This window comes from Oryx dammah, unplaced genomic scaffold, assembly GCF_014754425.2.
Source record: "Oryx dammah isolate SB20612 unplaced genomic scaffold, SCBI_Odam_1.1 HiC_scaffold_18, whole genome shotgun sequence".
Taxonomy (NCBI): Eukaryota; Metazoa; Chordata; class Mammalia; order Artiodactyla; family Bovidae; genus Oryx; species Oryx dammah.
This window is the reverse complement of record NW_024070202.1, coordinates 8,982,904-8,995,056: the sequence shown is the minus strand read 5'-3', so window position 1 is coordinate 8,995,056 and position 12,153 is coordinate 8,982,904. Positions and strand designations below refer to the sequence as shown.

The window sequence follows — 12,153 nt, the reverse complement described above, 5'->3', positions numbered from 1 at the left end:
TGCAGTGTGCATATTTATGTGTATATATGTATGGGGTTGCAATAATTTACAATAGCAAAACACTGGAAACAACCCAAACACCCACAAGTAGGGACAGGTTCATGCCTGGTCAGTCGCTCAGTTGTGTCTGACTCTTTGTGACTCCATGGACTGTAGCTAGGATTTTCCAGGTAAGAATTCTGGAGTGGGTTGCCATTTCCTACAAAAGAGGCTCTTCCTGCCCCAGGAATCAAACCTGCATCTCCTGTGGCTCCTGAAGTGGCAGGGGGATTCTTTACCACTGAGGGGACAGGTTAAATCCACACAGTGTAAAGCTATGCGGCTGCAGGAAGAGAGGGAAGCCAGACTGGCCTCCTCTATATGGTGACAGAACAGGACCTACAGAACGCATTCATGAGAAGAGCAAGACCCCAAATCGTGTTTAATATGGGGAATACAGAAACAGACATTCACAATTTCTTACATTTACATATATGAAAGAAATATGAGGGAAACTAACGACTAAGGTCCGTCTAGTCAAGGCTATGGTTTTTCCTGTGGTCATGTATGGATGTGAGAGTTGGACTGTGAAGAAGGCTGAGCACCGAAGAATTGATGCTTTTGAACTGTGGTGTTGGAGAAGACTCTAGAGAGTCCCTTGGACTGCAAGGAGATCCAGCCAGTCCATTCTAAAGGAGATCAGTCCTGGGATTTCTTTGGAAGGAATGATGCTAAAGCTGAAACTCCAGTACTTTGGCCACCTCACGCAAGGAGTTGACTCATTGGAAAAGACTCTGATGCTGGGAGGGATTAGGGGCAGGAGGAGAAGGGGACGACCGAGGATGAGATGGCTGGATGGCATCACTGACTTGATGGACGTGAGTCTGAGTGAACTCCGGGAGTTGGTGATGGACAGGGAGGCCTGGCGTGCTGCGATTCATGGGTTGTGAAGAGCTAGACATGACTGAGCGACTGAACTGAACTGAACTGAATGAAATGGGGGCTTATAGTGGGGGCAGTAGTTCTGGGGAAGGGGGTAGGTGGCAGAAAGGGGTGGGGAGGCCTTGTATGGTGTTCCTTTATAATACTGTTAGATATTGAGAGTTGCTTAAATTTATTATCTATTCAAAACCTGGGCAAAGGACGTCCAACCTAGTAATCACACTCCTTGGTATTTACCCAAAGGAGCTGAAAACGTATGTCCACATGAAAACCTAGGCAGGCTTAGCTTCCCCCATTATCAACATTCCCTACCAATGTGGTACATCTGTTAGTAAGCGATTAACCTACATCATTATCACCCAAGTCAGATTCAGGTTCACTCTTGATGTTGTACTTTCTTTGGATTTGAAAAACATATGTAAAGGTGTATCCACCATTATAGAGTAGTTTCACTGCTCTAAAAATTCTTTATGCTATACACACATGAGGGCAGGGTATATATGGGAAATCTCTGTCCTTTAAGGCCAATTTTGCTGTGAACCTAAAACAGCTCTAAAAGATAAAGTCTTTGAAATAACTAACTAGGAATAAATAAATAACAATGACAAAAGCACTATGTCAAGGCTCAGCTAGGAGTGAGCAGGGCCATGGGAAAGGAGGTGGACAGAGGAGGGAAGAGAAGAGAACCCATGGACATGTACACCGGAAACCCTGCACAGAATTGGATAACAATTTCAGCCAGCCCAGTCTCTGGATGCCCAAAGGGCCCATCAGTGTTTCTGGAATGATTTCATGCAGTTAGACTGAAATTATTTTCACAGGTTAGACAGACCTATAAATATTATTTTTAATAGGAGAAAGTGAACTAAAGTAATCTGGAAAGTGTTTATCCTGTTATATCTTATACCTCTTGGTCCATTATGAAACACCATAACAACTTTCTACCAATTTAAAAATCAGTGCCATTGAGGGGTTTTTAATTTTCCTTTTAAAAAATAAACTTGATTTATAAGACGAAGAAGAAAGAGAACCTGTGCGGGGGTGTTTATAGCATTTCTATTCATAAGTGCCAAAACCTGGAACAATCAAGATGTCCTTCAGTAGGTGAATGACTACCTAAGCAGGGGTGCATCCAGATAATGGGATATTATTCAGTGCTAAAAAGAAATGAGCTATCAAGCCAGGAATAGATCTGGACGGACCTTAAAGGCATATTAGTAAATGAAGGCAGCTAATCTGAAAAGGCAATATCCGGTATGATTACAATTACATGATGTTCTGGAAAAGGCACCACTACGAAGATAGTAAAAAGATCAGGGGTTGCCAGGGGCGAGGGGAGAGGGGGGAGGGGTAAAGAAGCAGAACACAGAGGATTCTTAGGGCAGTGAAGCTACTCTGTCTGATACCACAGTGGTGGCCACAAGTCATTATAGAATTCCCAGGTGACTCAGTGGTAAACAGTCTGCCTGCCAGTGCAGGAGACACAGGTTCGATCCCTGGATTGAGAAGAACCCCTGGAGGAGGAAATGGCAACCCACTCCAGTATTCTTGCCTGGAAGATTCCATGGACAGAGGAGCCTGGCGGGCTACAGTCCATGAGGTTTTCAAAGAGTTGGACACAACTCAGCACATACACCCACAGACCCATAGAGTGTACCACGCCAAGAACACACCCTAATGTAATCTGTGGACACTGAGGATAATGATATGTCTAGTGGAGGTTCATCAGACTGTAACCAATGTACCAGATGGTGGGGGATGCTGATAAATGGGGGAGGCTGCACATGCGTCAGGGCCGGGGGTATACCAGAAGTCTCTGCCCCTTCTGCTCAGTTTTGCTATGAACCTAAATCTGCTCTAAAAAATAAAGTCTATTAAATAAAGCAAAACAAAGTATGTCTTCAAGGCTCAGACTTTCTTATTGTCCCTGAGACTTACCGAGGCACTCTTTGGGGACAGAATGCGGAGGGAGAAAGTGGGGTGGGGCAGGTAGGCCCTAGGACTAGAATTTCTCCTCGGGGAATACGTAACCCCTTCCCCAGGACTCAAATTTAGTTTAGTTCAGTTCTGTTCGGTTGCTCAGTCATGTCCGACTCTTTGCGACCCCATGAATCGCAGCACGCCAGGCTTCCCTGTCCATCACCAACTCCCGGAGTTCACTCAAACTCTTATCCATCGAGTCGGTGATGCCATCCAGCCATCTCTTCCTCTGTCGTCCCCTTCTCCTCCTGCCCCCAATCCCTCCCAGCATCAGAGTCTTTTCCAATGAGTCAACTCCTCGCATGAGGTGGCCAAAGTACTGGAGTTTCAGCTTCAGCATCATTCCCTCCCAAGAAATCCCAGGGCTGATCTCCTTCAGAATGGACTGGTTGGATCTCCTTGCAGGCCAAGGGACTCTCAAGAGTCTTCCCTTGGATGCATATATATATATATGAGTCACGTAAATTATGCTTATTTTAAACACTTAATATGATTCAGGGCAACAGACATTTATTGAACCCAAATATGTACTCGTCAGTGTCCTTAATCTCATGAAGTTCTCACACTGTTAGTTCAGTTTGCATCACATCATAGTACTTTCCCAGAACACATTGAATAAGTGCTTTTGTATGCTGTTGACAAAGATAAACCTATTCACACCAAAATAAACCACTTACTCCATGTTTTCTAGTCCAGACACTTGGCAGACCAAATGACTATCTTAATTGTTCCTTTCTGCATCTAACTTTATTCATGTCAACTCTTTTCATATTCTCTGTTTTATTTCCCTAGGACTTAAGGTTTTAGATATTAACACAAGGAAGGTAGTCTTCTTCAGGAGCCTACACTTGGAATATTTATAAAGAGCTCTGTTCTCACGTAAACTCCACAGAAGCAGTTAGAGAATGCTTCTTGCTCAGTTAAAGAAAGAGAAATCCACGTTCAATTGGTAACTTTCTATAGTCCTTCAGGACACAGAGGTTATTTAAAATATTCAGTAAAAGTACAAAGAATCCTTGGGGCAGCCAAAGAAGATAAAAGAATTCTCAGTACACTGTATACCTTCAGAAGAGAAATATTAAGAACAAAAACAGTTTCCCATCTTAGTCATTCTTTGGGATTGATAGTTAATTCCTGGTGGTTCCCCCAGAAGAAAGGAAGGGAGAAAAAGAATGTACTTGACTCCTGTACCAGTGATTATTCATAGCTCTTTCCCTCATAAAGTAATAGCCCATTAGGTCTTCCATACAATTCCTTTCAGTAATTTAATGGTAGGGCTTCCCCTGTGGCTCAGAGGGCAAAGACTCTGCCTGCTACACAGGAGATCCGAGTTTGATACCTGGGTTGGGAAGATACACTGCAGAAGGAAACGGTAATCCACACCAGTATTCTCTCCTGGAGAATTCCATGGATAGAGGAGTCTGGCGGGTTACAGTCCGTTAAAGAACTGCAAAGAGTCGGACACAACTGAGCGACTAACAGCGTTAACTTTCTGCATTTTATAATTCATGTTTTTTAACCAAGAAAATAAAAACAAAAGTATACTTTACAATAATTCATCCCACATATTTTTATTAAGTTTCCAATTCTAAAGCTTTCATTCGCCTATAAAAATTACATAGACCATTTTGAGATTCTTCTTCCAAGTGTCATTATTAAAACTAGAAGTTTCTTGACTGCCACCTACTGGTACAAAAAAGTGACAGCATTTTAAAAGTTTCACATTTTCTCTCAGATTTTCTGGTTCAGGGTGTAAACATTTTAACATTTTCAAGTGGAATGTTGGACATATAGAACATTTTCTATGTTTAAACTCAAATTAATTGACCATGATTACTAGAGTTTTTAAAAATAAATCAAATATGATTTTTACTTTTTCCAATTTAATACTGTTTTAGTATTATTACTAGAAACCACACAGATGGATTTTAGCAGCTAGATTTAAAGTTTGTTTTTTACAGACATGGAAGCTAGTCTAACTGATGATGAAATGAGAGGTCACTTCAAGATTAGCCAGTCAAATCAAACAAAAACCATACGGTGAAACACTGATGAGGGATGTCATTCAGTCTATTTTCACCAACAAATAAACCATGAAGACGAAACAACTCCAATAAGAGGTAGAGTACACAGTGGCAAATGTAACCAGAATTTTCCAGGTAAAATATTAGCCTCAGGGAGTGCATCTATACGTTCACCATTCGCATGTCAGAAGCAGTCAGTTGTTTGTAATCAGTGAAACATACCTGGCTTAAAATGTGGTAGAGAGTGAACTCCGGGCCACGTGTCCTCATTCGGCGTTCCAAGAACCTAGTGGAGAGCAGGAAATCGTGGAGACAGACTTATTATTTCCAAAGCACTCAAGATTCTCCAGTCTAGAAAACAATATGATGAAACTCTTGATTTTTTTTTCCCCCCGTTATTGTGTGCCAGGGATTTTATTTCAGTAAAAACAGCTAAAGAGCCACCCGAGTCGAATGTCTGTGTTTTAACAAATGCAGCTAAATGCGGTCAGGCAAGTTAAATCTGCTGCGTCTTATCAACTCCAAACTTAAGAAGTAGGCCTAGGATGCAAAGGATGAGCTGTCATCTTCACAGAACTGAATAAAGTATGTATGTGCCCCTCAGGACTCTTTCAAGAGCTTCTGTCCTTCACGGCGGTATCAGACATGTCATCATTTAACAGTTCTATGAATTCTGTTACTTCTTCCCCGACATCCGCTCTCTGGGCAGCAGGATGTTTCAAGGAAATGGGACAGACGGCTTGGGACGCTTACTTTCTCCACTGGCCCCGCTATTTGTCATAGTTAACAGCTTTAGTCTTGTGACACACAGTTTCTTCATCCCCAAATACTGTTCTCCCTACACTATCATTTCCTTTCCACACTTTCAGTTTCTTTCTCCATGCTGCTGCTGCTGCTGCTAAGTCGCTTCAGTCGGGTCCGACTCTGTGCAACCCCATAGACAGCAGCCCACTAGGCTCCCTTGTCTCTGGGATTCTCCAGGCAAGAACCCTGGAGTGGGTTGCCATTTCCTTCTCCAATGCATGCAAGTGAAAAGTGAAAGTGAAGTCGCTCAGTCGTGCCCGACTCAGCGACCCCATGGAGTGCAGCCCACCAGGCTTCTCCATCCATGGGATTTTTCAGGCAAGAGTACTGGAGTGGGGTGCCATTGCCTTCTCCGTCCATGGTCAACTACAAATTGGCATTTGCCAAGCTTCCCTGGTGGCTCAGATGGTAAAGAATCTGCCTGCAATGCGGGAGACCAGGGTTCAATCCCTGGATTGGGAACATCCCCTGGAGGAGGGCATGGCAACCCACTCCAGTACTCCTGCCTGGAGAATCCCACGGAGGGAGGAGCCTGGAGAGCTACAGTCCATGGGGTCGGAAAGAGTCAGACGCCACTGAGCGACGAGGTACACAGCACAGCACGAAGGCACTGCCACTGGCTGAGCAAGAGCACCTGCCATCTGCCTCTCAGCAGACTGACCCCGTGCTGCGGCTGCTGACCTTCAACACCCTGAAGGAGTGCAGGGTGGAGTCAGGCACTCCGTGCTCCAGGGAATCTGCTGGGACAGGTCTTCAGATAGTTGGATATTTTCAGGAACTGAACTCATAATCCCAATCCTTACATCTCTTCATATATAGAAAAATCACTAAATCCCTTCATGGTGACGTCAGCTCCTGGTGACTGGCAGAAGACCTCTTGTACAGTAAGCATTGATTGCGCTGAGCTCCCCCTTCACCAGAACCTCATATTCTGACCTTCCCCCACTGCCTCCCTGGAGCGGTCTCTCAGGTCATCATGTCCCGAATAAAACTTAACTTGCAACTCTCAAGATGCACATCCTTTTTAGTCGACCGTCTACTTTTCTATCTCTATGTCCATTTAATAAATATTCACAACATGAAAGTTGAGAATTACGTTTTATTTGGTGGAATTTTTAGGACTTCAAGCCCAGGAGACAGCATCTCAAGTGAGCCTGAGAAAACTGCTCTAAGAAGACAAGGGGTGCCAGGGGAAGAGTCAGGTTATGTAGAAGTTTTGCAACAAAGGTCAGGGAGTCTGAACTTCAAAAAAAATTTTTTTTTTTTTTTTGCAAATTAAAGAAAACCAGATATGCCACATTAAGGAATTTAGTGCTGTTCTCTGTATAGGAAGATGCAAGAGTCTGGGCTCGCTGAAATCATTCCTTTCATATGCATCTCAGCTATCTGGGGCCAGAATCCTGTGTTTTCACAGCCCTGAATTTCCTCAGGGCTCCCTGTAGGGAGTGGCTGCAGTCAGATGGATGCTAGAAGGCAGGTATTCTTTCTGTCCTGAGTTCCCTCAGGGTTCACCAGCTCACCTTCCAATGTGGCAGTAATTGCTGATGACTCTGACATCCTTGTTTACTGATACGGCAGGAAATATTCCATTTCTCAACCACAGTGTTTGATTTGGTCAAAGTCATTAAAAGGCAGTTCTGGTTCACCTGTAACTGGGCACACTCTTTCTGAATTTTGAGTTCCACCATCCATAGCTATTACACTCAGTGATCATGGTAGATTGCTGATGGAGAGCAGTGGAGCTGAAAGGTTTAGGATCTCAGATCATGGAGACAGAAGGGACCCCTTCAATCCCCTCCTTGCTAGCCATGGGACCTCACAGAGCTTCAATTTCCTTCTTTGTAAACCAGGGTGATAATGAAGGAGGAAACAGACAGAACAGGCTCTGTCTTGAAAGCAGGACTCCATCTTGGGCCGGACTGTGGACTTTGAGCTATATGCCCAGTATCTATGGAAACGACAACCAACTGGAAAACCAGGTCCCCAGAAGGAAAAGCCCCAGGGCTCCTACCTAGACTCTCAGTTGCCTAAAAGAATACCCTAATTATCTGTATAACTGAATAGAATCATACATTCTATTATGCTTATTGGGGTATGACCACAGGCATATTGATAACTGTCCACTGTTAACCACCTAGGCTTAAGGCAAATGAATCACGGGTTAACTTTGATTATATCTTTCATTTTCCTTTCTTCAGACTAGTTTCAGGGAATTTGGGGAGGTAGGGTATATAAGGTTTTCACAAAAACTGGCTGGGCTCCTTAGCTAAGAGGAGACTCTGCCTTGGGCCTGCCGGTGTAATAAACTGCACTCCACTATCTGCATTGTCCTGAATGAGTTTGTTTCCCAGAACGCATGGCTACAACAATAACAGCAACTTCATCACCTGTGGCAGAACACTCCCTGGCATGCGGTAAGCACTACATAAGAATTAGATACTATTCAAAGCACTCATAGAAAACGGGTCAGGTCAAGGAGGTCTGGGCAATGGGGCAGAAACCAGCCCACCCACTTTTCCCATAGGGATCCCCTGATCTGGGGAGATAGTGCCAAATGTGTAACTCAGAACTATGATAGGCCAATACGGACAATCAAATGAGTTAGGAAGGGGGAGATATAAAGGCAGAAGTTGGCAAAATTGGAGATGTGGCAGACATCATGGGAAGAAATGATGCATGCTCAATTTATCTCTGGGGATTAGCAGGTGCTGCTAGGAGGTAAGGAAACAAAGAGTTCTGACTCTTCATGCATAGACTTTCTGGGGGGTAAGGGCTATGATGGGCTTCCCTGGTGGCTCAGACAGTAAAGAATTCACCTTCAATGTGGGAAAGCTGGGTTCAATGCCCAGGTCGGTGAGATCCTCTGGAGGAGGGCATGGCAATTTACTCCAGCATTCTTGCCTGGAGAATCCCATGGACAGAGGAGCTTGGAGGGCTACAGTCCATGGGGTCTCAAAGGGTCAGACATGAATGAAGGGACTTACCATGCACACACACAAAGGCTGTGATGGCAAAGGGGAGCTTCACTCACTGCTTCCTGCTCTGACAAATTAGGGTTAGACACAAGTATTCCATTCCTCTTGAAACACTGGGTTCGGGGGATCAGACAATACAATTCTTGCAAGCACTAATTAACACTAATATTCACAGGGAGTAGATCTGATAAACAGAGTGCCTGATGAACTATGGACAGAGGTTTGTGACATTGTATAGGAGACAGGGATCAAGACCATCCCCATGGAAAAGAAATGCAAAAAGTCAAAATGGCTGTCTGAGGAAGCCTTACAAATAGCTGTGAAAAGAAGAGAAGCGAAAAGCAAAGGAGAAAAGGAAAGATATAAGCATCTGAATCCAGAGTTCCAAAGAATAGCAAGAAGAGATAAGAAAGCCTTCCTCAGTGATCAATGCAAAGAAATAGAGGAAAACAACAGAATGGGAAAGACTAGAGATCTCTTCAAGAAAATTAGAGATACCAAGGGAAAATTTCATGCGAAGATGGGCTCAATAAAGGACAGAAATGGTATGGACCTAACAGAAGCAGAAGATATTCAGAAGAGGTGGCAAGAATACATAGAAGAACTGTACAAAAGAGATCTTCATGACCCAGATAATCATGATGGTGTGATCACTCACCTAGAGCCAGACATCCTGGAATGTGAAGTCAAGTGGGCCTTAGGAAGATCACTACGAACAAAGCTAGTGGAGGTGATGGAATTCCAGTTGAGCTATTTCAAATCCTGAAAGATGATGCTGTGAAAGTGCTGCACTCAATGTGTCAGCAAATTTGGAAAACCCAGCAGTGGCCATGGGACTGGAAAAGGTCCATTTTCATTCTAATCCCAAAGAAAGGCAATGCCAAAGAATGCTCAAACTACTGCACAATTGCACTCATCTCACATGCTAGTAAAGTAATGCTCAAAATTCTCCAAGCCAGGCTTTAGCAATACATGAACCTTGAACTTCCAGATGTTCAAGCTGGTTCCAGCATGGGGAATCCCACCCGTGGCAAAGGTCATGAGGAAGAGGCCTGACAGACCAAAGGTGAGATCAGGCCTCAGGGGTTCCCCTGGACTTCTTGGGCATCTACCCCAAAACCAGAGTCTGTCTGCCTTACTGCATTATGCCTTTCACCAACTTTTCTGACATCAATAGGGGCCTATCCCCCACTAGCTTTTTCTGGAAAAAGCTAATTTAGAGCTTTTAGATAATAAGTCTCCTGGGCATAATAAGAGTGTTTCAATCCAAAAACCCCTCTGATGGCTTTCTGGACTGCCTGAAAGGTTTATCTGGACCCTTACAGCTATGCATGTGATTGTTTACAGCCTCCCGACCCAGAGAAGCACAGGAAGCTTAAAAAAATTCTAGGAATGTAGGGCCTTCCGAGGAGTCAAAATCATTAGAATAGAACTGATTAAGGGTTTCATTGTTGGCCAATACTTGCTGCCAAGTTTACATATCTTTTATTTGTTGATATAGTTGGTATGTAGAAAAAACAGGTAGTAGCCCTGGTATTAGCAACATTAGATCTTTGAGTTAAGTACTTTCTTTGTTATAACCCACTGCACCTTTGTTCTACAGGAATGTAACTTTATTTAGTACTTTGAGGGTGATGCAGATTAAAGAAAAAACACTTCAAGGGAAAATGACTTTTCTGGTTGATAGACATTTATCTAGGAAAAGAGCCATAAAAATGTTAACAGGCATCTTGGCCAGAAGATGATGTAAAACCACCTAAGACCTTTGAATGCATGCATAAAGAGTGCTTGGTCTCGATAAGGGTCAGGTCTGCTGACCCTGCATGACTTTGTATTATACATTGATCTCTATGTACAACTTAAAAGTATAAAAGCTTTCCTGAAAAATAAAGAGATGGACCAGTTCCTAGAAAGACTGGTTTCCCCCATGTTGTTCTTTTCTTATTCTCCCTTTTCAGGCTGAGTTCCCATCTGGAGCATAGATGCTCGCCGTGTCTACTTATTTGCCTGGGCTTCTAAGACCCACGCGAGAGGGAGCCCAAGGCAGGGCACCCTCCGCTATTCAAGCGGGCACCTGTGGCCTATATAGATGGTGCAAGTCCCTTGTCTCGGGGCTTTATTGGCTTTCTATGTAAACCAAGGAATCACAGCCTCTTTTTCTCTCCTCTCTCTCACTATACTATTCTTCCCTAATCTCTCTTTATATCTCTAATTAAATAATTCTTTCCTAATTGCCGACTCCGTCCCCACTTCGGTTTACCCTGGATCCACTGGGGCTGGACCCCGGCAGCAGAGGAACCAGACATCAAATTGCCAACATCTGCTGGATCATGGAAAAAGCAAGAGTGTTCCAGAAAAACATCTATTTCTGGTTTATTGACTATGCCAAAGCCTTTGACTGTGTGGATCACAATCAACTGTGGAAAATTCTGAAAGAGATGGGAATACCAGACCACCTCACTTGCCTCTTGAGAAATCTGTATGCAGGTCAGGAAACAACAGTTAGAACTGGACATGGAACAACAGATTGGTTCCAAATAGGAAAAGGAGTACATAAAGGCTGTATGTTGTCACCCTGCATATTTAACTTATATGTAGAGTACATCATGAGAAACGCTGGGTTGGATGAAGCAAAAGCTAGAATCAAGACTGCTGGGAGAAATGTCAATAACCTCAGATATGCAGGTTGACAATAACCTCAGATATGACACCACCCTTATGGCAGAAAGTGAAGAAGAACTAAAGAGCCTCTTGATGAAAGTGAAAGAAGAGAGTGAAAAAGTTGGCTTAAAGCTCAACATTCAGAAAACTAAGATCATGGCATCTGGTCCCAACACTTCATGGCAAATAGATGGGAAACAGTGGAAACAGTGGCTGACTTTATTTTTTTGGGCTCCAAAATGACTGCAGATGGTGACTGCAGCCATCAAATTAAAAGACACTCCTTGGAAGGAAAGTTATGACCAACCTAGACAGCACATTAAAAAGCAGAGACATTACTTTGCCAACAAAGGTCTGTCTAGTCAAGGCTATGGTTTTTCCAGTAGTCTTGTATGGAAGTGAGAGTTGCAACATGAAGAAAGCTGAGTGCCGAAGAACTGATGCTTTTGAACTGTGGTGTTGGAGAAGACTCTTGAAAGTCCCTTGGACTGCAAGGAGATCCAACCAGTCCATCCTAAAGGAGATCAATCCTGGGTGTTCATTGGAAGGACTGATGCTGAAGCTGAAGCTCCAACACTTTTGCCATCTGATGCGAAAGGCTGACTCATTGGAAAAGACCCTGATGCTGGGAAGGATTGAGGGCAGGAGGAGAAGGGGATGACGGAGTATAAGATGGTTGGATGGCATCACTGACTCAATGAACATGAGTTTGAGCAAATTCCAGAGACAGCAAAGGACAGGGAAGCCTGCAGCCCATTGGTTGCAAAGAGTTGGACATGACTTAGGGA

The 12,153-nt window shown here is 43.7% G+C and overlaps 1 protein-coding gene across 3 annotated transcripts in view; it reads right to left on the bottom strand.

The window, feature by feature from the left end:
* The window catches only part of CDK14 (cyclin dependent kinase 14), a 557,423-nt gene that overhangs the window by 73,528 nt on the left and 471,742 nt on the right, over positions 1-12,153 (bottom strand). For all 3 annotated transcript variants that reach the window (XM_040260248.1, XM_040260249.1, XM_040260250.1), the window contains one exon: positions 5,148-5,211. In XM_040260248.1, coding sequence (XP_040116182.1) covers positions 5,148-5,211 — 64 coding nt within the window. The remainder of the gene's footprint in view (positions 1-5,147; positions 5,212-12,153) is intronic.